The sequence below is a fragment of the Hyperolius riggenbachi genome, chromosome 3, assembly GCF_040937935.1.
Source record: "Hyperolius riggenbachi isolate aHypRig1 chromosome 3, aHypRig1.pri, whole genome shotgun sequence".
Lineage (NCBI taxonomy): Eukaryota > Metazoa > Chordata > Amphibia > Anura > Hyperoliidae > Hyperolius > Hyperolius riggenbachi.
In genome coordinates this window covers 61,771,473-61,796,457 of record NC_090648.1, presented here as the reverse complement: position 1 = coordinate 61,796,457, position 24,985 = coordinate 61,771,473, and the positions used below count along the sequence as shown (strand labels likewise).

At 45.2% G+C, this 24,985-nt stretch overlaps 1 protein-coding gene and 1 long non-coding RNA gene across 2 annotated transcripts in view; one reads left to right on the top strand and one right to left on the bottom strand.

Moving 5' to 3' along the window:
- The window catches only part of LOC137562653 (uncharacterized), an 84,044-nt gene extending 60,701 nt beyond the window's left edge, over positions 1 to 23,343 (top strand). Inside the window, exon 4 of the long non-coding RNA XR_011030157.1 lies at positions 23,257 to 23,343. This is a non-coding gene — a long non-coding RNA (uncharacterized lncRNA). The remainder of the gene's footprint in view (positions 1 to 23,256) is intronic.
- Positions 332 to 21,432, bottom strand: RLN3 (relaxin 3). Its single transcript, XM_068274201.1, has 3 exons — positions 21,252 to 21,432; positions 5,010 to 5,021; positions 332 to 621 (listed from the first exon to the last, which is right to left on the bottom strand). The coding sequence occupies exons 1-3, from the start codon at positions 21,430 to 21,432 to the stop codon at positions 332 to 334; spliced, it is 483 nt and encodes a 160-aa protein (XP_068130302.1).
- Positions 23,344 to 24,985: the final 1,642 nt, after the last annotated feature.

Sequence of the window (24,985 nt, the reverse complement as noted above, 5' to 3'; positions counted from 1 at the left end):
GGGAGGGGTAGAAAGTTGATGTGGATGGGGGGAGGGGTAGAAAGTTGATGTGGATGGGGGGAGGGGTAGAAAGTTGATGTGGAGAGAGTAGGTTTACAGCAAAGGGGGGAAAAAGTTTCTATGAAAGAATAAGTAAGTCACAGTGAAGACAACAGCTGAGTTCCACTTGAAAATGTTTATTTAGATTAATTACATAATTTGACTTTACTGTTGGTCATTTTATGGTTATTTCCATTCATGAAGGAATAAAAATACACTGTACAATCCTTCCCACTTCCCAGCCAGACCTTCCCATCTGCCCACCTACATCGCCAACATCTGCCCCCCCAGCTCAACACAGCGAGCTGATCTGACTCTTACTGCAGCCCCATTTACAGCAGGTATTGGACAAGCCGAGTGCCGCCTCCCTCCCTCTTCTCTCCACCACCCTCAGGGAGTCGTCTGATGCCGCTGCCACGCCGTGCCTGCCATTAGGGGGCTCTCTCCAGCCCTGCGGGCCTCCATAGTCCATGACGTCACTGTTATGTGAGTGCAAGTTGTTTGCCCATTCGCTGAAGGCCTGCTCCTCTTCTGAGTCCATGTCTGTATTTCCTAGGCTCCCGAATACCTCTGTGGGGTCCCCTGAAACACAGAAACACCGCCATCAGTCTTCACATACACCCAGTGGGGTAGCTAAGGAACTTTGGGCCCCACTGCAAGTTTTACATTGGGTCTCCCGAGTCCCAAGCATTCTATACATAACAAGTCAAACAGCGCCACATAACCTGCAGAGTAGTGCTGTCATGTCTAGGAGAACTCATGGAGAAACATGTGATTAGTTTGGTCAGGTGATAGATCAGAATCAGAATCAATGTATTTGGCCAAATAAGTTCGCACTTCAACCTCCAAGGGTTTTTCAAAATAATGAAAATGTATTTCATTTTTCTATGGGAAGGTTTATAGTAGGGTATTTGGATGTGGTTTTACATTTTGGCCACAAGATGGAGATACAGAGTTAGTGTGTTCTAAAAATAGAAGACAGAACCAAGTGTTTACATGTGTTTATATTTGTTTATATACAGGGACTAGATACTCCTGCTGGGGGAGGTGAAGACACAAACAAGACAATACAAAGACAGACAGTATACAGTGGAGGAAATAATTATTTGACCCCTCACTGATTTTGTAAGTTTGTCCAATGACAAAGAAATGAAAAGTCTCAGAACAGTATCATTTCAATGGTAGGTTTATTTTAACAGTGGCAGATAGCACATCAAAAGGAAAATAGAAAAAATGACCTTAAATAAAAGATAGCAACTGATTTGCATTTCATTGAGTGAAATAAGTTTTTGAACCCTTTAACAATAAAAGACTTAATACTTAGTGGAAAAACCCTTGTTTGCAAGCACAGAGGTCAAACGTTTCTTGTAATTGATGACCAAGTTTGCACACATTTTAGGAGGAATGTTGGTCCACTCCTCTTTGCAGATCATCTCTAAATCCCTAAGGTTTCGAGGCTGTCTCTGTGCAACTCTGAGCTTGAGCTCCCTCCATAGGTTTTCTATTGGATTAAGGTCCGGAGACTGACTAGGCCACTCCATGACCTTAATGTGCTTCTTCTTGAGCCACTCCTTTGTTGCCTTTGCTGTATGTTTTGGGTCATTGTTGTGCTGGAACACCCATCCGCGACCCATTTTCAGTTTCCTGGCAGAGGGAAGGAGGTTGTCGTTCAGGATTTCACGATACATGGCTCCGTCCATTTTCCCGTTAATGCGATTAAGTTGTCCTGTGCCCTTAGCAGAAAGACACCCCCAAAGCAAAATGTTTCCACCCCCATGCTTGCCGGTGGGGACGGTGTTTTGGGGGTCATAGGCAGCATTTTTCTTCCTCCAAACACAGCGAGTTGAGTTAATGCCAAAGAGCTCTATTTTGGTCTCATCAGGCCACAGCACCTTCTCCCAGTCACTCACAGAATCATTCAGGTGTTCATTGGCAGACTTCAGACGGGCCTGCACATGTGCCTTCTTGAGCAGGGGGACCTTGCGATCCCTGCTGGATTTTAATCCATTGCGGTGTAATGTGTTTCCAATGGTTTTCTTGGTGACTGTGATCCCTGCTAATTTGAGGTCATTCACTAACTCCTCCCGTGTAGTTCTAGGATGCCTTTTCACCTTTCTCAGAACCATTGACACCCCACGAGGTGAGATGTTGCGTGGAGCCCCAGAGCGAGGTCGATTGATGGTCATTTTGTGCTCCTTCCATTTTCGAACAATCGCACCAACAGTTGTCACCTTCTCTCCCAGCTTCTTGCTAATGGTTTTGTAGCCCATTCCAGCCTTGTGCAGGTCTACAATTTTGTCCATGACATCCTTGGACAGCTCTTTGGTCTTTCCCATGTTGGAGAGTTTGGAGTCTGCTTGATTGATTGATTCTGTGGACAGGTGTCTTTTATACAGGTGACTAGTTAAGACAGGTGTCCTTAATGAGGGTGACTAATTGAGTAGAAGTGTCTAACCACTCTGTGGGAGCCAGAACTCTTAATGGTTGGTAGAGGTTCAAAAACTTATTTCACTCAATGAAATGCAAATCAGTTGCTATCTTTTATTTAAGGTTATTTTTTCGATTTTCCTTCTGATGTGCTATCTGCCACTGTTAAAATAAACCTACCATTGAAATGATACTGTTCTGAGACTTTTCATTTCTTTGTCATTGGACAAACTTACAAAATCAGTGAGGGGTCAAATAATTATTTCCTCCACTGTATATATTACAAGTCAAGGAAAGTATGTAAGTTGTAGTGGCAGTAAACAGGGTAAGAAGTGTTCATTTTCAGTTTTATGCTGTAATGCTTTCAAGTCCTTCCCAGCAGCTCTAGCATTGTTTCGCTTTAAGCATGGCTACTAACTGCGGGAAGAAGCTGTTCCTGTGCCTGAAAGTTTTAGTTGCGACTGACCGGTATCTCACCCTGAAGGCATAAGCTGGAAGATGGAGTGAGCTGGGTGAGAGGGGTCAGAGGCAATCTTGGTTTCTCTCTTTCTGCATCTGCTAGCATAAAGATCCTGCAGGGAAGGGAAGCTACTACCAATTATCTGTGATGTGTAAGTCTCTGATTTGCTAGTCATCATGATCACGTGCTAAAGCAGGATGTGATCACAGCAAATCAGAGCTTTGTAAGACCATCAGCTGATCCAAAAAAAAAAATCACATGAGTTCCCCTACACATGACCATCACTACTGCCAAGGACAGTGTAAGCAAAGGAGGGGAACAGTTTGTTAATCATTACCACTATTCAAAGCATATATACTGTAGAAGTGATCATTTTGAGCATAGCACCATTGAAGAGCTACTGCTGCAGTTGAGGGAAGGCCCCTCTGGTCCAAGGGCCCTGGTGTGGTCAAAACCCTCTGCATCCCCTAATGGCCGAATGTCAGATGGCATAAAAGATCAACCCCACTGGTTGAGTTAAAATGAAGCAAAGGCTTCCCACCTTCCTGCCTCTCATTTTTTACTCCTGCAACCCGAGAACAGGCTTGGCAATCACATCTCACAGTCTGTTAGCACAGTCTGGTCACACTTACAATTTTAATTGGCCAATGATTCGTCAATCTTACCACCTCCATGTAGTACGAAGGCCAACAGATTTTGAATGTTATGATGAGATTGTGTAGGTAAGTGCTCATATTACATGGAAGTGGTCAAATTAGCCAACCATTGGCAAATCAAAATTGGATGTGTGTACAAGACTTAAAGAGACACTATAGTGACATATAGTAGAATGCAGTAAATCTGCTCTCTCCCAGACTTTCCAAACCACTCCCCCTTTTAGTCAGATGAGAATAGAGGGGAGAGTGATTGCTCAGCTGAAGCCATGTTTTCCTACTTACAGCGGGCTTGAACTCGGAGATAATATACAGTAAACAACTTTTTGGTTTCAAAATGTTTAAGCATTTTAAACTAAACTTGAGATGACCCCCCCCCCCCAAAAAAAAAAAAGTTTTACACATACCTGGGGTTTCCTCTACGGGTCCTGGTACTTCAGGCAAGCCTCCCCCCCCCCCCCCCCCCCACCGTGCGCCCTGTTGCGCTCTTATCGCTGGTACTACTACTGCACAGACGCAGGACGCTCCCGGCTGTGAGAGGACGACGGGAAGAGCATGCGGCCGGAATGCGCCTATGCTGATTGGCACCCACTGGGCGAATACCCGGGACCCGTAGTGGAAGATACAGGCGGAGGAGGATGGTGAGGCACCGATCAGCCTGAAGGACACTGTAGGTATGTATATTTAAAAATTATTTTTTTATCTCAGGTACACTTTAAATCATGCTTATAAACTTGTACAACCAACACTGTAAACATACGTCAAGTAAGATTAGTAAGATGATTTGGCTCAATGGCCAGATTTTTCTCCTAGAAACTGCACGGTTATATCTAGCTTGCTTTGTAAACATATGTGAGCAGCACTGCATAGATCATATATCATCAGCTTCTACAGAGGGGTGATGTGTATTTCCCTTCATTTATGATTATATTGGAATGCTTGCCATGCAGACTGCATGCAGACTACATAATAAACTCAGAGCAGTGGGTAAATGGGATTTGATTTTGTGGCTGACAATCCCGCTTTAAAGTGGACCTGAACTCTTGCACAGGATAGAAGGAAATCATACAGAAATGCACCCTGTATGTATTTAGAGAGTTTAGCCTGTGTATTTCACCTTCATTTGTGTCTAATCACAAGTTGTAATCTAATCTCTCTCCTGTGTTAAATGACTGCCACGGCAGAGATGGTAGATAAGCTCATTTGAAAGCACAGGCTGTAAACAATATGCCTGCTTCCATGAATCAGGAAGTAGAAACAGTGCAGATTTATTTTAGGATTTGTATCAGCTGTAACAAATACATGTTTTTGTTTAACCACTTCAGCCCTCAGTAGTTTTCACTTTATGCATCCGAGCAATGTTCACCTCCCATTCATTACCCTATAACTTTATCACAATGAACTGATCTATATCTTGTTTTTTCCGCCACCAATTAGGCTTTCTTTGGGTGGTACATTTTGCTAAGAGCTACCTTACTGTAAATGCATTTTAACAATAAGAAAAAAACTGAAAAAATTCATTATTTCTCAGTTTTCGGCCATTATAGTTTTAAAATAATACATGCCTCCATAATTAAAACCCATGTATTGTATTTGCCCATTTGTCCCGGTTATTACACCGTTTAAATTATGTCCCTATCACAATGTATGGCGACAATATTTTATTTGGAAATAAAAGTGCATTTTCTCTGTTTTGCATCTATCACTATTTACAAGCTTATAATTAAGAAAAAAAATAGAAATACGTCATCTTTCAATATATATTTAAAAAGTTTATACCTTTAGCTAAATATTTGTTTGTTTTTTATTTTATTTTTTTATTGTAATGTTTTTTTTGAAATATTTAACATTTTATTTGGGTATTTTTGGGAGGGTGGGATGTAAATAGTAATTTTTTTCAAGTAAATGTTTATTTTATTTTTTTTAATGTACATGTAGTTTTACTTTTTGGTCACAAGATGGCAACCTTAGGTTTTTTTACATGACGTCACTCTAAGCGTAACATGTACGCTTAGGAGGACGTAGGAGGCAGAAAAAGCAAGACTTCCGAAAGAAGCTGTCGCTTTTTCTGCGGCGGAAAGGAATCATGACCCAATTCATTGATTTCTGGGCTAACGATCCGCAGCCGGAAGCGCGTTCACATGCACGATCGGCCACGGGAGCGCGCAGGAGCACACATGGCCTCCTGGACATAGAGCTACGTCCAGGAGGAGAAAGTGGTTAAAGATTATTGGGCTGTTGTGTGTATCTTTTAGAGCAGAGAGGGCGTTCTAAGTTCAGGTCCACTTTAAGCAATGTTTATCACGGCAGTCAGTCTCTAGCAGAGAGGCTTCAGGCTTATCTTAATGAAGGTGAAGTGAGAGCTTCTTGTATGGCATCCATTACCCATTTGTGGGGATACACTATTATGATGACACTGTAAGTCCCTAAAATTAACAAAGCGGACCTGAACTCAGAACTTCCTTTCTGCTCTAAAAGATAAGCAACAGCTGATACTAATCCTGCAATAAATCTGCAGTGTGTCTACTTCCTGCTTTCATGGAAGCAGACATAGGGTAAAAATCCTGTGTTTGCAAATGAGCTCTCTGCCGTGACAGTCAGTTGACACAGCTAAGGGATCAAACTACAACTTGTACTTAGTCACAGATGAGAGGGAATTAGACAGGCTAAACTCTCTAAATACATACAGGGTGCATTTCTCCATGTTTTCTTTCTGTCCATTACAAGAGTTCAGAAACACTTTAATCATAAAATGTTGATAAAAAAACCTGCATGAGATAACATTACCTGGTGAGCAGAGGTCATGATATTTCAGGCAAGACTCTGCTTTTATTTCTTTATTTTTACTACAACAGATACAGAGCACAGGAAACAGTATTGTGTCTGTTGGGAACTGATAAGAGAAGTGGGCATCACCATTAAATGTAATCTTTGCACTGATATAAGGATGAGTCATTTATAACCTACTCCGCACTGAGCTTCTACAATCATGACGTCACATACTGTATGTATCTCTTACTGGAAAACAACAACAACAACAAAAACTATCAATGAAGCCATTGTGCTCATTATCTATAGTGTTTTACTGCCTGGTTGCTGTTGCTGCAGTGTTGCTGTAAATCTTGTGTTTCTCACTTTAGATTCCTGAAATAGCTGAAAGGGCTGCCATGTTTGAGAAGTTAACCCCTCCTGCTCCCTTTTCGCTGCCATTATCCAGGGTTGGTTTGAAGCTCATCAAATGTGACTTATCTTATCTGTTTGCAGAACAGTGTCCACCCATCTGTAGTGCAGGAGCTAAGCGTCAGCGTTGCACGTCACTCCCCCGTGGGCGGCGCTTGCGATCCCATTTATTTATAATGAATGGGATTTCGGGCACAATCACCCTAAAATGCAAGCAACCATGCGCTGTAATTCAGTGGCGAATTGCAGCACATGTATGAAAACATCAGAGAATGCAGTCTATGCACTCTGATGGCAGCACAGTGGGCAGCATGGTGGCCTAGTGGTTAGCACTCTCGCCATGCAACGCTGGGTCCCCGGTTTGAATCCCAGTCAGGTCAACATCTGCAAGGAGTTTCTATGTTCTTACTGTTTGGGTTTCCTCTGGGCATTCTGGCTTCCTCCCACATACCAAAATCATACAAAGATATTTAATTGGCTTCCTCTAAAATTGCCCATAGACTATGATAGATATACTAAATGATATAGACATAAGACTATGATAGGGATTACATTGTGAGCTGCTCTGAGGGACAGTTAAAGGACAACTGAAGTGAGAGGGATAAGGAGGCTACCATGTTTATTTCCTGTTAAACAATACCAGTTCCCTGGCAGCCCTGCTGGTCTTTTCGACTGCAGCAGTGTCTGAATTGCACCAGAAACAAGCATGCAGCTAATCTGTCAGATATGACAATAATGTCAGAAACACTAGATCTGCTGTATGCTTGTTCAGGGTCTGTGGTTAATTGTATTAGAGGCAGAGGATCAGCCGGACAGCCAGGCAACTGGTATAGCTTAAAGGGAACCTAAACTGAGAAGGATATGGATTTTTCCTTTTAAAATAATACCAGTTGCCTGACTCTCCTGCTGACCCTGTGTCTCTATACTTGCAGCCACAGCCCCTGAACAAGCATGCAGATCAGGTGCTCTGACTGAAGTCAGACTGGATTAGCTGCATGCTTGTTTCTGGTCAGTGATTCAGCCACTACTGCAGCAAAAGAGATCATAAGGACTGCCAGGCAACTGGTATTTTTTAAAATGAAACATTCATATCCCTCTCAGTTTAGGTTCCCTTTAACTGCTTGAGGACCACAGGCTTACACCCCCCTAGTAACCAGGCCTTTTTACAATTCAGCACACAGCAGCTTTAACAGCTCGCTGCACAGCCATACAACAGTGTTGGTTGAGCACACAAATGAATCTTGCCACCAACAGAGTTTTCTTTTGGTGGCATCTGTTTGCTGCTGCAATCTGTGTTTTTTTAATTAATTTAATTGTATTTTATTTTCTATAAAAATGTGTATTTTATTTTTAACTTATCCCTCCCCCGAGATCAAATCCATGTAATCATCTCTCATAGGCATCAGCCTATGAGAGGGGTCAGATTTTGAGCCTCTCCTGGGGACAGCTCAGTGACAGAGCTGTCCCCCGTACAGCGCTGCACTAGATCACAGCGCTGTACATGTAATTATTGGCATTTTTTTTCACTTACAGCCTGCCAGCTCCGATCGCGACTGGCAGGCTGTTTACGGAGCGAAGCACCATAACTTAAGGGGTATGTGCCCCCAGGACTCGACGCCAACTGGCGTTATGCGGTCCTGGGGGAGCCACTCTGCGGCCGCCATTAGTCGCAAAGTGGTTAAAATACACCTGAACTGAGAGCGATACGGAGGCTGCCATATGTATTTCCTGTTAGCCAGTAGCAGGCAGTTTCCTGGCAGTTCTGCTGATCTCTTTGGCTGCATCACACACCTGCATGCAGCTTATTCAGTCAGAGCACCTGATCGGCATGCTTGTTCAGGGTCTATGGCATAAATGTATAACAGCAGTGGCGCAGCAATAGGGGTTGCAGAGGACTTGACCGCACCAGGGCCCTTGGGCCAGAGGAACCCCATAGGGCTCTCCCTCAACTGCAGTATTAGCTCTTTATTGATCATGTTTTGGTAATAATAACTTTGTATAGACGTTTTGAATAGTATTGATCATGAACAAGCTGTTCCCCGTCCCCTTCTGGCACCTCTGACACTGTCGCTTTCTTTGGCAGGTTTTGGTGCGCCGTATCAATTGTATGTTTAGAGTGCTTGGGGGGCTCAATATACAACTCGTACTGGGGCCCACAGCTCCTTAGCTACGCCACTGTATTTGAGGCAGAGGATAAGCAGGACAGCCAGGCAATCTCTAGAAGGAAATAAATATGGCAGCCTCCATATCACTTTCCGCTTGGCATCCCCTTAGCCAAGAGGAGCGGTTTTCCCTCCAAATCTTTAGGGAGGGAATAGCTTGAACTGTTGAATATTTCTGACCATGTGACTCTGATGAGCACTTTATACTTATGCAGCATAAATCTTCCCCGTTTGGAGAGTTGGTGCCCACAAGGTAGCAGCCATCGTTTTTGTTTTTTGGTACCAGAAGACTTTTGGCACATGCAGCAGAATTGGCAAGAGCATGAAACTCTGAAGTGTGACTCCAGGCACCAACATGGGACAGTACTGCTTTTAGTGTTGCCATCAGAGCTGTGATAAGGTTCTCCAGAACCCAATTGTGTTTTCATGTAGCCACCTGAGGAAGTGGCTTCAGGCCACGAAATGCATTGTTTTTGTCCTTATTAATAAAACTGTCTAAACTTTAATTACAAAACATTATGATTATTATGCACCGAAAAGCTCAGTTTCCTGGACTGCACATAACTTGGTGTGGTTTAGCATGAATATATTAAGAATCGGGTTGCAGATCATCTTTGCATACTTGTGAAGCTGAGCTCTGCAGTTGGTCACAGAGCTGAGATGAAAGAGTGACTAAAAAGCGGTTAACAGCTATTAGGAGGACGTGTCAGAGAACATTGTAATTAATACCACAAGAAACCGGAAACTAATGATAGCAGGTTTTTCCCCTTATGAGAAAGTAATATTATCTGCCCACTGCTGCACAACTACCTATGGTGCAATGTGCACTTACATGTGCATTGTTTACATTGCCTACTAGCCAATTAGTGCCCATTGGGCCAGTGCATGTCCACAGCTATGCCTTAGAGACTCAGAGACGAGATAAACAGCAGCTCTGATACTTACCCGGGGCTTCCTCCCGCCCCATAAACACGTCCCATGCCGTCCTCCCGCGGTCTGCCGTTCAGCCGTGGTGATCTCCGTTATCAGCCTCAGTCAATGCCAGTCAGGGTCTACTGTGCATGCGCAGAAATCCCACGCATGCACAGACCTCCCACGCATGCACAGACCTCCCACACATGCACAGACCTCCCACACATGCACAGACCCCCCACGCATGCACAGACCTCCCACACATGCACAGACCTCCCACGCATGCACAGACCTCCCACACATGCACAGACCTCCCACACATGCACAGACCCCCCACGCATGCACAGACCTCCCACGCATGCACAGACCTCCCACGCATGCACAGACCTCCCACACATGCACAGACCCCCCACGCATGCATAGACCTCCCACGCATGCACAGACCTCCCACGCATGCACAGACCTCCCACGCATGCACAGACCTCCCACGCATGCACAGACCTCCCACGCATGCACAGACCTCCCACGCATGCACAGACCTCCCACGCATGCACAGACCTCCCACGCATGCACAGACCTCCCACGCATGCACAGACCTCCCACGCATGCACAGACCTCCCACACATGCACAGACCCCCCACGCATGCATAGACCTCCCACGCATGCACAGACCTCCCACGCATGCACAGACCTCCCACGCATGCACAGACCTCCCACACATGCACAGACCTCCCACGCAGGCACAGACCTCCCACGCATGCACAGACCTCCCACGCATGCACAGACCTCCCACGCATGCACAGACCTCCCACGCATGCACAGGACCTCCCATGCATGCACAGACCTCCCACGCATGCACAGACCTCCCATGCATGCACAGACCTCCCACGCATGCGCAGCAGGCTCGTACTGACGTCACTGAGGCTGGTGACGGAGATCACCACGGCTAAACGGCAGACCGCAGGAGGACAGCGTGGGACGTGTTTATGGGGTGGGAGGAGCCCCGGGTAAGTATCAGAGCTGCTGTTTATCTCGTCTCTGAGACTCTTTAAAGGACAACTGTAATGAGAGTGATATGGAGGAATATTTATTTTCTTTTAAAACAATACCAGTTGCCTGGCTGTCCTGCTGATCTTCTGCCTCTAATACTTTTAGCCATAGACCCTGAACAAGTAAGCAGCAGATCTGATAAGCTGCATGCTTGTTTCAGATGTGTGATTCAGACATTACTGCAGCCAAATAGATCAGCAGGGTTGCCAGGCAAGTCTATATAATATAATATGACAGCCTCCATATTCCTCTCTCTTCAGGTGTACTTCAAAGAATGCTAGTTTCCTGGATGTAACGGCAATCCTCAAGCTGCAAAGTTTTACAAATGTTTCCCCTGGAACCAGGAAGCAGATCAACAATACAGCCAGGAAAATGTAGGTTTTCAGATGGAGGTTAAGAGGTTAAGATAGCAGCTGTCATAGGTCTCTAGAGAGACAGATGTACTTTAAGAAGCCTATTTATTAAGTTAAATGAGAGCAGAGGCGTATTTAGTTGGGTGCAGGTAGGGCACGAGTCATGGGCACCTCTTACTTTAAAGTGATTGAGCAGCTGGCAGGGGCTCCGCAGCAGCTCTGCTCTTCAGCATCACTTGGGGGGGGGGGGGGGGGGGGGGCAGGGAGCAGAGCAGATCATCTCAGATTCAGTTCAGCCGGGTAAGTTGTTGCTGGACAGCTTGAAGAAAGGTAAGCTTTATCAGGAGGTCCGTTGAGGGGGGGGGGGGGTATCTTTAATTTTTGAGGGACATCCTACTGCCTGATTACACTTCTAGGGTAGCAACAGTCAACTTAATTGTTATTTGATATGTATACACTGACCAGTTGCCATACTTGATTCTTACAGGCCACTCTTTACTTTAACTTGGATGCAAGCGAAACTGGGACTACATCTTAACATTTTTTGAAGGTTTGCCGCCCTCTTTCTTCCCTGGGGCGTAATTTTAGCATGCCAGATATGCTCTTCAACGTAACTGATCGGTATCAATTGATTGAAATATTTTAGGAAGTTGTTCAAGGTTGAGATTTTCACGATTTTTATGAAAAAAGGATGTGTAGGGCAAAAAAGTTGGTTGGATTGAAAAACGTTTCACTCAATCAACTTTTGAGGTTTTTGATTTTTAATATAAATATTTATTTTTTGTACATTTATCAATATCTCATGCTATCATCATTCTCTGTTAAAGACCACTATCGCGAAAAACATAGCCAGTTCAAATCTGACAGAACCGACAGGTTTTGGGCCAGTCCAACTTCTCATGGGGATTCTCAGGGTTTTCTTGGTTTTCAACAGCATTTCCTGAACAGCAGTTGCAAAGTCTAACTAACAAAATAGTGTGCGAGTGAGTGGGGAGACTGGCTGGTATCTTACTATTTTGTGTACAGTGCTGCAATCTAGCGCAGCACTGTACAAAGATCAGCCTTGTCACTTAATCTGCTGTACAGGAAATGCTGTTGAAAACAAAGAAAACCCTGAGAATACCCCATAAGGATATGGACTAGCCCAAAACCTGTCGATTCTGTCAGATTTTAACTGCCTACTTTTTTCACGATAGTGGTGCTTTAAGCATTACAATTACCACTGAACACAACATTGCTAATTAAGGCTGCTTTCACAGTGGGACGTTACAAGCTGACGTTAGAGCAGCCTGCAGCCCAACTCACAGCAATGATAAATCAATGGGCTGTTCACAGTGCCCACGTTGCGTTACATTGTAACGCTGAACGTTATATGAAAGTGCAGCATGCTGTGCGTTATACGCGGCTTTAGCCACGTTAGACTGTGTGCACATGCTCAGTAATCCGCTTTCATACTTAGCAACATGGCTAATTAATATTAACTGCACTGCAGTGTTTTCTTCCTGGAGCGGCCGCTGATTGGCTGGCGGGACCACGTGATGCGGAGAGCTCCGCTCACGTGGTCTCCGCAGTGCATAGGACAAAAAGGGCGCACCAAGAGCTGCTTAACGCAGCTCTATGTAGCGTCCTCTTCCAACACCACCAGGCATTGCGTTAGGGGCATGTTATGCGACCTATAATGTCCCCTAAAACGTCCCCTGGTGGAAAGAGGACAAAAACTTAATTTAACACACTTTTTTTCCCCCTGCAACCAATCATTAATCTGTAAATTAAAATAAAATTAAAAAAAGGTTCAATACAGCTACATTTTATTATAGTTCTATCAAACAATCACTTTTTCATATACAGGTGAAAAACTCAAAAAAGTCCATTTATTTTAGTAATTCAACTTAAAAGATGATACTAATACAGTAATACAGTATATGAAATAGACTCATTACATACGAAGCAAGATATTTCAAGGCTTTATTTGCTATCATGTTGATGATTATGGCTTACAGCTTATGAGAACCCCAAAATCTCAGACCATTAGAATATTGTGGAAAGGTTCAATACTCTAGTCTAGGCTCAAAGTGTCAGACTCTAATCATCCAAAACACCTGCAAAGGGTTTCCGGTGTCATATATTAGCTTCACCTGTTAACTTGAACTACTGAAATCAATGGACTTTTGCACGATATTCTAATTTTTTAGGGTACTTATCCGTTAGCCGGGCGCATCCGGCAGGTGGCGCTGTTGTAGCGAATTTCAATGCGCAGTTGTATCTAATTCCATTCATAGTTACTATGGTAACAGGTGGCCGCAGGTGACGCTAATTACATTGTTGATACGCAACGTAACGATACAGTGTGTTAATGGCAACGAATATACATTGTATTTGAAGTGGCCGGAATTAAAATGAAGGCGGCGGCAATGTAACACATGAAGCCGCCGCCTTCGTCTGTTCTTCTCCTCCTTTGCCCTCTCGCTTCTATACAACACTGCCAGCTGGGGGGGGGGGGGGGGGACACGCGTGTCCCCCCACAGTCGTTCGTCGCAAGGAAACAAGCAGGCTTCCCTGCCGCGACGAACGACTCTGGGGGGACACGCATGTCCCCGCAGGCTGGCAGCATTGTATACAAGCGAGAGGGCAAAGGGGGAGAAGAAGAAGAACAGACGAAGGCGGCGGCTTCATGTGTTACATTGCCGCCGCCTTCATTTTAATTCCGGCCACTTCAAATACAATGTATATTCGTTGACATTAACACACTGTATCGTTACGTATCAACAATGAAATTAGCGCCACCTGCGGCGCTTCCATTCACACAGTACTACGTTCAGTAACTATGAATGGAATTAGATACAACAGCGCATCGAAATTCGCTACAACAGCGCCACCTGCCGGATGCGCCCGGCTAACGGATAAGTACCTTTTTTAGTTGTAACTATATTATTTTCACAATGCATACCATACTATGGCAATCTTTTTTTAATATACATATACAGTATATACTCTTTCATAATTCCGCCCTTTTGTTTGGGATGTACTGCATAGTTATATACAGTTTTTTCTGGTTGAATACAAGTTGACAATCTATCGCTATACAACTCTTGTTAAAGTTGGTCTGAAATTTTCCAGCACATCCAGTTTGAAAAAATATTACAATATTTATTTATAAATGATGTAACGTTTGCCCATTGTAAACTATTTCCTCTCCCTGATTTACATTCTGAAATGTATCACAGGTGGTGACATCTATACAGTAGTCCTGTCAGGTGCAGCTCTGCAGAATGTTTGTTTCTGAGAATTCCAAAGCCAGTAAAAATAATGCCTGGTCTTCAGGAATGCTCTAGGACAGGGCTGCCCAATAGGTCGATCGCGATCTACCGGTAGATCGCGACCGCCTCCTTGGTAGATCGCGGCCTCTTGGCCGCGTCTCGTTAATGTTTGTTGCGGCCAGCAGCTCGTGTTTAGCTGCTGGCCGCTGGCCAATAAGAATGCATGCAGGCGAGGCGAGGAGAGAGGGAGGAGAGAGGCGGCGCGTCCGCTGCGTCATGGCTGGGGGCGGCGGCGGGCAGCCTGTGTAATGTGCGTGTGTAACGTGCCCGGCGCCGCCCCCAGCCATGACGTAGCGGCCGCGCCGCCTCTCTCTTCGCCGCCGCTTCTCTCCTACATCCCATTGGCCTGCCAGAGACTCTCCTCGCCGCCTCTTCTCCTCCGCCTGCAGGTACATATACCTGGCTAACCTACACTGGGGGGCCCTATACCTGGCTAACCTACACTGGGGGGCCCTATACCTGGCTAACCTACACTGGGGGGCCCTATACCTGGCTAACCTACACTGGGGGGCCCTATACCTGGCTAACCTACACTGAAGGGCCCTATACCTGGCTAACCTACACTGGGGGGCCATATACCTGGCTAACCTACACTGGGGGGCCCTATACCTGGCTAACCTACACTGGGGGCCCTATACCTGGCTAACCTACACTGGGGGCCCCTATACCTGGCTAACCTACACTGAGGGCCCCTATACCTGGCAAACCTACACTGAGGGCCCATATACCTGGCAAACCTACACTGAGGGCCCATATACCTGGCAAACCTACACTGAGGGCCCATATACCTGGCAAACCTACACTGAGGGCCCATATACCTGGCAAACCTACACTGAGGGCCCATATACCTGGCAAACCTACACTGAGGGCCCATATACCTGGCAAAACTACACTGAGGGCCCATATACCTGGCTAACCTACACTGAGGGCCCATATACCTGGCAAACCTACACTGAGGGCCCATATACCTGGCAAACCTACACTGAGGGCCCATATACCTGGCTAACCTACACTGAGGGCCCATATACCTGGCAAACCTACACTGAGGGCCCATATACCTGGCAAACCTACACTGAGGGCCCATATACCTGGCTAACCTACACTGAGGGCCCATATACCTGGCTAACCTACACTGAGGGCCCATATACCTGGCAAACCTACACTGAGGGCCCATATACCTGGCAAACCTACACTGAGGGCCCATATACCTGGCAAACCTACACTGAGGGCCCATATACCTGGCTAACCTACACTGAGGGCCCATATACCTGGCTAACCTACACTGAGGGCCCATATACCTGGCAAACCTACACTGAGGGCCCATATACCTGGCAAACCTACACTGAGGGCACGCAACCTATGCTGCAGGCACATACACCTGGCTAACCTACGCGGGGGGGGGGGGGCGTGCTTAGCATTTGAGACGTTGGTAGATCTCCTGGCCTCGGCAAATTTAAAAGTAGCTCGCGAGCCGAAAAAGTGTGGGCACCCCTGCTCTAGGAGAATTACGCCTACAGGTGAAACTCGAAAAATTAGAATATCGTGCAAAAAGTCCAGGTACTTATCCGTTAGCCGGGCGCATCCGGCAGGTGGCGCTGTTGTAGCGAATTTCGATGCGCTGTTGTATCTAATTCCATTCATAGTTACTGAACGTAGTACTGTGTGAATGGAAGCGCCGCAGGTGGCGCTAATTTCATTGTTGATACGTAACGATACAGTGTGTTAATTGTCAACGAATATACATTGTATTTGAAGTGGCCGGAATTAAAATGAAGGCGGCGGCAATGTAACACATGAAGCCGCCGCCTTCGTCTGTTCTTCTTCTTCTCCCCCTTTGCCCTCTCGCTTGTATACAATGCTGCCAGCCTGCGGGGACATGCGTGTCCCCCCAGAGTCGTTCGTCGCGGCAGGGAAGCCTGCTTGTTTCCTTGCGACGAACGACGCGTGTCCCCCCCCCCCCCCCCCAGCTGGCAGTGTTGTATAGAAGCGAGAGGGCAAAGGGGGAGAAGAACAGACGAAGGCGGCGGCTTCATGTGTTACATTGCCGCCGCCTTCATTTTAATTCCGGCCACTTCAAATACAATGTATATTCGTTGCCATTAACACACTGTATCGTTACGTTGCGTATCAACAATGTAATTAGCGTCACCTGCGGCCACCTGTTACCATAGTAACTATGAATGGAATTAGATACAACTGCGCATTGAAATTCGCTACAACAGCGCCACCTGCCGGATGCGCCCGGCTAACGGATAAGTACCAAAGTCCATTTATTTCAGTATTTCAACTTAGGGCCCTGGCACACCAAAGTCATTTTCATTTTTTAAAAACGCCTCCATTGACTAACATTAAAATCGTGGTAAAATTGCGGCAAAATTACAGTGTTCACAATTTTTTAAAAAATCGTAATTGCGGCAATTTTAATGGCGGTGTTTGTAAAAAAAAAAATAAAAACGACCCCAAAATCGCTATTTGGTGTGACCGGGCCCTTAAAAGGTGAAACTAACATATGCAATAGACTCATTAAATGCAAAGCGAGGTATTTCATGCATTTATTTGTTATAATTTTGATGATTATGGCTTACAGCTTATGAAAAAAATCTAAATCTCAGACCATGAGAATACTGTGAAAAAGTTCAATATTAGAGGCTCAAAGTGTCAGACTCTCATCAGCTAATTCATCCAAAACACCGGCAAAAGGTTCCTATTTCATAAATTAGTTACACCTTTTAAGTAGAATTACTGAAATAAGTGCACTTCTGCACAATATTCTAATTTTTTAAGTGAAGCTAAGCAGCCTAGGCCAAGCATCACTGGAAGGGCGGGGCTTCATACCAATATACAGCAATATAAAGATATATTACTTTTTTGATGGGGAAACCAGGTAAAGGTGGATATTCTGAATCATTTACTGCATTCTACTAAATGTCACTACAGTGCCTCTTTAAGATATAGCAATTCATGGCAGCTATGCCAGTCAGTGCAGCAACTGGCATCCATTACTACAGTCAACTGAACAGAGCTGCAGAAAGCCATTTTAGAGTAATTACCAAACTGCGACCAATGCACTGATTGCCAAGCAACCAAGTAGGGTTGCCCTTTTTACAAATTTGGTATGATAAAAGTGGCATTTGGACTTGAAAAAGTTAAGAAAAATAAAAGTGACACAAGAAAAGACAAATAACATTTATATCGCGCTTTTCTCCTGGCGGACTCAAAGCGCCAGAGCTGCAGCCACTGGGACACACTCTATAGGCAGTAGCAGTGTTAGGGAGACTTGCCTAAGGTCTCCTACTGAATAGGTGCTGGCTTACTGATCAGGAAGAGTCGAGATTCAAACCCAGGTCTCCTGTGACCGAGGCAGAGCCCTTACCTAGTACACTATCCAACCACAACAAGTAGAGACTAGATTGCCGCTCTTAATAAAAAGGTTGCCACATACCAGTTTTTGAGTATAAACACTATATTATTGGTAAAGAGAGACATTTCCAGGGGCCCAAAGGGGCCCTTCCAGTGACATACAAAAACACAGAGACCACAGGAGCCCCTCATAGGGCTCTATTCACAAAACTTCTCCTAAATGACTTATTTATCACCTAATTGAGAAAAATAACCTTTCAGCACATTTGCAGGCAAAATAATCACTCAAAGTAAGTTGTTCCTGATTAACTTCATTTCAATATTACCTTTCTTGCCTTAATTATATTTTTTCTTTTTGGGAGCTTAAAAATGTAAAAAGGTTAAGGTGAACACAGAGGAAAACAGGTGAAAAAGCGTTGTGTATCATGTCCATAATTGTGTAGTAATTCACTGAACCAGGTACAGGTGAAACTCAAAAAATTAGAATATCATGCAAAAGTCCATTTATTTCAGTAATTCAACTTAAAAGGTGAAAGTAATCTATGAAATAAGAACCCTTTGTAGGGGTTTTGGATGAATTAGCTGATTAGAGTTGGACACAGAGCCTAGACTATTGAACATTTGCACAATATTCTAATGGTCTGAGATTTTGATTTTGGGGTTCTCATAAGCTGGAAGCCAGAATCATAAAATTATAAGAAATAAAGGCTTGAAATATCTCGCTTTGCATGTAATGAGTCTATTATATATTAGTATCACCTTTTAAGTTGAATTACTAAAATAAATGGACTTTTTGCACAGGGGCGTAACTAGAAATCACTGCCCCCCCCCCCCCTGCAAAAGTTTGGATGGGGCCCCCTCCCCCTACATACTAAATAGGGATCATCTAAAAATCTTTGTCTACAAAACGTTGTATGATTCATCATCAGTGGCTGAGCAGATGCAGTCAATACGACAATTGTGCAGAGAGCAGAAAGCTTTTTCTCTCCTTGCCCTTAGCTGTCACTCTTTCAGTACGGAGTCCCCTGTGACTTCTGTGCCCCCTTGTGGCTGTATCCCTTGCAGGGTCTATTGTTACGCCCCTGTTTTTCCACCATATTCTAATTTTTCGAGTTTCACCTGTATATGGGTTAATCAAAAGAGAATTACAAGTGTAGACTGCAAAGCCGGCAACCACAGCATCGAGCAGGTGAGGAGAGCCGGTCCTCGCTCGGGTCTTTGTATCTTCTGCAGGTGGATGGATCTCACTCTTGAACCATTTTTGGGAGTTCTGAGGAACTCAAAACACAATACTCCTAGAGGGACTTGGAGAGTGAGAAATCTATACTGGGATGAATGTGGCGCCCCAAGAAGAAGATCAAAGGGTTTCAACCGTTCAAGGAATAAGAAAACAAGGGCTTAGCTGAATAAGTAAACCACTAATGCAAAGTAAATAGGCTCTTTAATAAAACACTTAGATAAAGGGCCGGATTTACCATAAGGCACCATAGGCACGTGCCTACAGGCGCCTAATGATGGAAAGGCGGCTCACTCCCCTCCCTGAGCACCTCCCTCCCTCCTTCCCTATGCAGAGGCCTGATGAGAGTGTGAATGAGAGGTTACTCACCTGCTCTCAACACTCCACTGACAAAGATCTCCATTCAGTCAGGGACACCTCTAGATACTTAATACTGAGGTTTCTCTAGCTACCTTATATTTGGTAGCATCTATAGCTATTTAATATAGAGGGTACTTCTGGCTACGTAGTACTAAGGGGCACAAGTACCTACCTATGATGGACAAGGTAAGTAAGGGAAAAGTGACAGCTGGTCCAGCCAGAACACTTGTGGTGCGGTACGGCGAGGGTTTGAAGGTTCATGGACGGCTAAGTCTAGGCTAGGGTGCCAGGACATCTGTGCCTATAGGCTCCTGTGAGGTAAATCGTGGGCCTGCTTGGGTAGGATCATTAAGGTGCCCAGCAATGATGGGCAGATCAGCCAAGAGACAATACAATACAATAACATTTCTATAGCGCTTTTCTCCCATAGGACTCAAAGCGGAGAGATTGCTCTCTCTCTCATAGCATCTGATTGGAGAGATATCTGATGGCTGCTCATACACCACAGGCTGATTACCAATTGATCTAACAAAATAAAAAGAAAAGGAGCGCTCTCTGGTGCAATAACTTTTTTAATTTGCTTCTATCGACAATACAAAATTGCACTTACAAGATTAAAAGTGAAGTAAAAGCTCATCACACCCATCGGTGTTTAACATCAGTCTCGCTCAGCTGGTCCAACGCCTCGATCTCCTCCACGCTATGGCCAGTACCGTGGGTTTCCAACAGGAACAGAGCTCTGGCGGATCGGGAAACAACGGAGCAATTGCGGTGGTGCACCTATTGCGTCATGATGCGTTTCGGCATTCTACGCCTTTGTCAGATCTGATAAGTTGGTACCAGCTGAGGGGGACGGATGTTAAACACTGATGGGTGTGATGAGCTTTTACTTCACTTTTAATCTTGTAAGTGCAATTTTGTATTGTCGATAGAAGCTAATTAAAAAAGTGAATGCAGCAGAGAGCGCTCCTTTTCTTTTTATTTTGTTAGAACACTTGCTCATTTCCCACGAGTTTTTATAAAAGGAGCAGCACGATCTGGAGGTAAAACTTGTTCCTATGCGGTCCGGTCGAGCGCAGTATGCTGCTTCAGAGTTCTTTTGATTCCCAATTGATTTCAGCATGAAATCTCTCAGGAATTGGCCTTGTGGCGCTGCAGCCACCCTTGACGATGTCCCCTCTAATGTAAAATGTGCTCATGAAATTATACTTTACCCGTCAGTGTCCACTGCTGGCTCCATGTTCCATCCACATACCCCACATGGTTGCCGGCATAACATGGGCGTGTGTGGCGTTGCACACGTGCCCACGTATACACCGGCAACCATGGGGGACATGTGGGGGGGCACATATTACTTTAGGTGGCCACAGCGCTGGGGATTCCGTTGCTTGTCCCGATACCGCATGCCGTTACCGCCGCGCACCCGATCCAGCATCTTGCAGGATGTCCAATTGATACATGCGACCAATTTGGGCCTGAAAGTTATTGCATCATCAGCCGGGCATTCTCTTGACGGCAACTATTTTCATACGAGCTGATTATAATAATCAAATCAGATGGTCGATCGGCCGCCAAGTCACCTGATGTATGGCCACCCTTAAAGAACGTATTTACCTTACATTAGTAGTTTGCTTATTCGGGTCAGCTCTTCTTTTCTTACTCCTTGAATGGTTAAAGCCATTTGATTTTCTTCTTGGGACTCTTCCACCCCGGTATACATTATTGGTAAAGTTTGCCTTACCTGCCTGCAGGGCTTCGCTCCGTCTCCACCGGGATCCTCCGCAGGTGAAGATGACGGCCCGGATGAATTCTCTGCCGCATAGCTTCACTCCGAAGGCTGGCACCCGGACATTGGCGTGGCATCCACCGTGCCAGGCCAGCAGCCAGAGGACCATCAGTAGGGCTGGCGTTAGGCGCTGCATGCTGCTCTCGGCTGGTCCTGGAGGGTGCAGGTGGAAGGAGGGAGTCTGAGAACCTTCCGCAGGCGGGCATCCTCTTATAGACAAGCAGTGCGGACCTGAGGTAGGAGATAAGGACCCCGCTCGCCACCCCCTCCTCCCAAGACCAGCCCTGAGAACACAGATAACCTTTCAAAAGGATAATCAAGCGAGAATTATTCAAAGCTCGTCAGAGGGAGCAATCACCCTCACAAAGGGAGAAAATCACCTTCTGAAACTGCTACACAAGACGGGACAATTCTTGTTGGGTGACATCACAACAGGCAGCACAGAAGAAGAGATAAAAATGGAGTAGTTTAGGCTAACCTAGTATGAAACTGGGTGGTTAAAGGAAACCTGCAGTGAGAGGGATATGGAGGCTGACATATTTATTTAATTTTAAACAATACCAGTTGCCTGGCTGTCCTGTTGATCATCTGCCTCTAATGCTATTAGACATAAACCCTGAACAAGCATGCAGCAGATCAGGTGTTTCTGACTAAATTCTGGCTGGATGAGCTGAGTGCTTGTTTCAGGTGTGTGATCCAGATACTACTGATGCCAGAAACCTCCACATACCTGTCACTTCAGGTTATCTTTAAAGAGGGATTGTTAGCCTTAAAATCAAATTCCATTTACCCAAAGGCTCAGCTCTGTGTTTATTATGCAGTCTACAACCTGATCCTGCAATGCCGAAGAGAGGGAAGCTTGTTCTCTACCCTCCCACATTCCTACTCTTCACTGATTGGCTGAGGGCAGTTCAATGTGACACGAGGCTGAGAGGGGAAATACACCTTATCCTTCTGCAGAAGATGCTGAAATTCAATCTATGCTGTGTTCACATGTGTTTGCAAAGCAAGATATATATGACAGTGTGATTTTTAGGAGAAAAAAAGGAGTAAGGATGGAAATGACATAAAGATTGGCTTCAGTCAGAAGCAGTAAAGATGGAAAATGCCAAGTTTCTCTTTATTTAATATATAAGATTCACTAAAATCAAAACGTGGAAAGTGCAATACATATGTTATGTAAGTAGAACAAATATTCATCTACTTATGTGTTTTTTTTCCCTGGAATAGTATTGCTGCCTCTGCTGCTGTGATCTCAGGCACCGGTCAAAGCGTGACTGCATTGAAAAGTGTTAGGGCCCGTTCAAATCACAAATGCGGATGGCCATGCGTGCGGAACGCGTGTGGACCGCAACGCTTACGAACGCATGGCCATCCGCGTTTGTGTGCGTTGCGTGGCTGATCCCATCACTGAAAAGTGAATGGGACAGCCACGCGTTTTAGCAAAATCTGCGTGCAGCATGCGTTCCCGGACCGCACAGGTCCGGAACGCATGCAGTGTGAACATCAGACATTGCACTCTATGCAATGTCTGATGTCGTGCGTGTCGGCCACCTGCACGCGTTTCCAAAACGCGGCTGGAAACGCGTGCAGTGTGAACGGGCCCTAACTATATCTAGGGCTAAAGCCTTTGTTTTTGTTTTTCATTTACCATTTAACTGTTTTCTGTGTCACAGTCTATAAGATGAGTCTGTTAGTTGCTTGAACTTCTATTATAAAAAGCAACAACTTTTAAGTACAGCTTTCATAAAAGACAGCAGAATGAAAACACAGATGTTCAGATTTATTTATTGTATTTATAAAGCGCCAACATATTACGCAGTGCAGATTACCATTAGCCAAGGCCTTACGCAAGAGAAATAGCTAATTGGATTTTAAGGTCAGTTCCTTTAGTGAATTGTATTGTTCTACAAACAAAGAAATGATAAATCAGTTTATATCTGTCTGTTAATGGTTTCAGATGACCCACGGGATGACAGTGGATAGCATACTAAATAATGCTGTGAATTAACCGTTCTTTGCAAAGCTCTGATGTCACCAGCAAGATGGCACCTTCCATGCAAGGAAAGGAGAAAAATCTGTTGTGAGAAAGTAGTAACAGTGGTAAGCCTGTCTGTTATTTCACCAGTACTATACGTGCGCTCTAAAATACATCTCCACATATACAGTACATCCAAAGCAACCATCTAATAACTTGCTTATAGATGGAAAAATTGCAGTGTGATAGTACAATATGCTCCCCCACCGCTAGGTGGTGCCCTAGGCACATGCCTGTGTGGCCTGTCCAGACACAGCTCTAGCCATCCTCAGGTGTACTTTCCACTACCCTGGGTTACTTCTTCTAGGTTAGGTTGGTCGGGGGGCTTGTCCAGGGTAGTATAGTGGGATTCAAAGTTTCTACAGTAGCTTGCAATCCTTGTTAATAAAAGATTTTGGTGATTTTTTTTTTCCATAGGCCAAAATATAATGGCTTTAACCTTCCCAGTCTCTGGGTGCAACCTCATACCCAGTGCACGCAATGTTGAACTTCAGTCATGCCAGCACGAAACTTGCTTGGTTTAATTATTACATTGTCACATGGTTTGGTTGAGAAAAAAAAGACATCCATCAATCAAGTTCAACCAGAAAAAAAAAAAAAAAATAATTGGTACATCGCTGTCCTGGACCCACACATAACCCAACTGATATGTGACAAGGAAGTCGAAAACCCCTTACAAGGCTTGGACCAATTAGCCTTAAAGGAGTTATCAGGCTAAAATGTCCAAAATGAGCTTTAATCACCTGGGGCTTTCTCCAGCACCTTGCAGCCGACTATCCCAGTAGTTCTGCTCCTGCGCAGTTCGCAGCAGCCCACGTGGCCATGATTGACAGCGGTGCTTCGCGCAGCCGCAGTAAGGCCGACCCCGCGGTCGGCCTGAACACCGAGCACGGAGACCGGGATAACGGCGGGGAGCGGAGAGGTCAGCGTGGGTCAGTCGGTTGTAAGGGGCTGGAGAAAGCCCCAGGTGAGTAAAGCTCATTTTGGACATTTTAGCCTGATAACTCCTTTAAAGAGAACCTGAGGTGGGCTTAAAAAAAAAAAAGTAGGCTACCTGATCCACAGGGCTGAGCGGATCAGGTAGCCGCTAAAACTGCCGCTCCCGTATGCCGCAAAAGCCCACTTTCACTTGCATGACCCCTGGGTCACGACGCTGCACTGAGAGACTGTGTGTCTCTCATAGCATGCAGGTAGGCCGGGGGAGCGGGAGGAGGTTAAAGCTGGAAGCTCGCTCCACAGTCTCTGCATTGATCATTAACAGTTAGTGATTGGTCTTTTTGACGGTCCCAAACTCCAGAATAATGTCTTCAGCCTTTTTTGTATTTAATAGCAGGTTATCAATATCACACCATGCAGTAGGTTCTTAACTTTTCCCCAGGAGCTGCTGTACACAAAGTATTCACAGCAGTGGCAGACACAAACGACCGAGTTTCAGTTAGGGTGTGCCAGGGGCTTTAGGGTCCTCTCACTCTCTTTTCTGTACAGGAATTAGGCTGTGTTCCCACTAGAGCAGAGAACAGACTTTTTTTGGTCCGTCCACTATGGCCTCAATTCACTAAGCTTTATCAAACACTTTATCAAACCAGGGCCGTTTCTTGGGCAGTGCGAGCAGGGTGACCGCCCTGGGTGCAGACCGGTAAGTAGTAGAAGG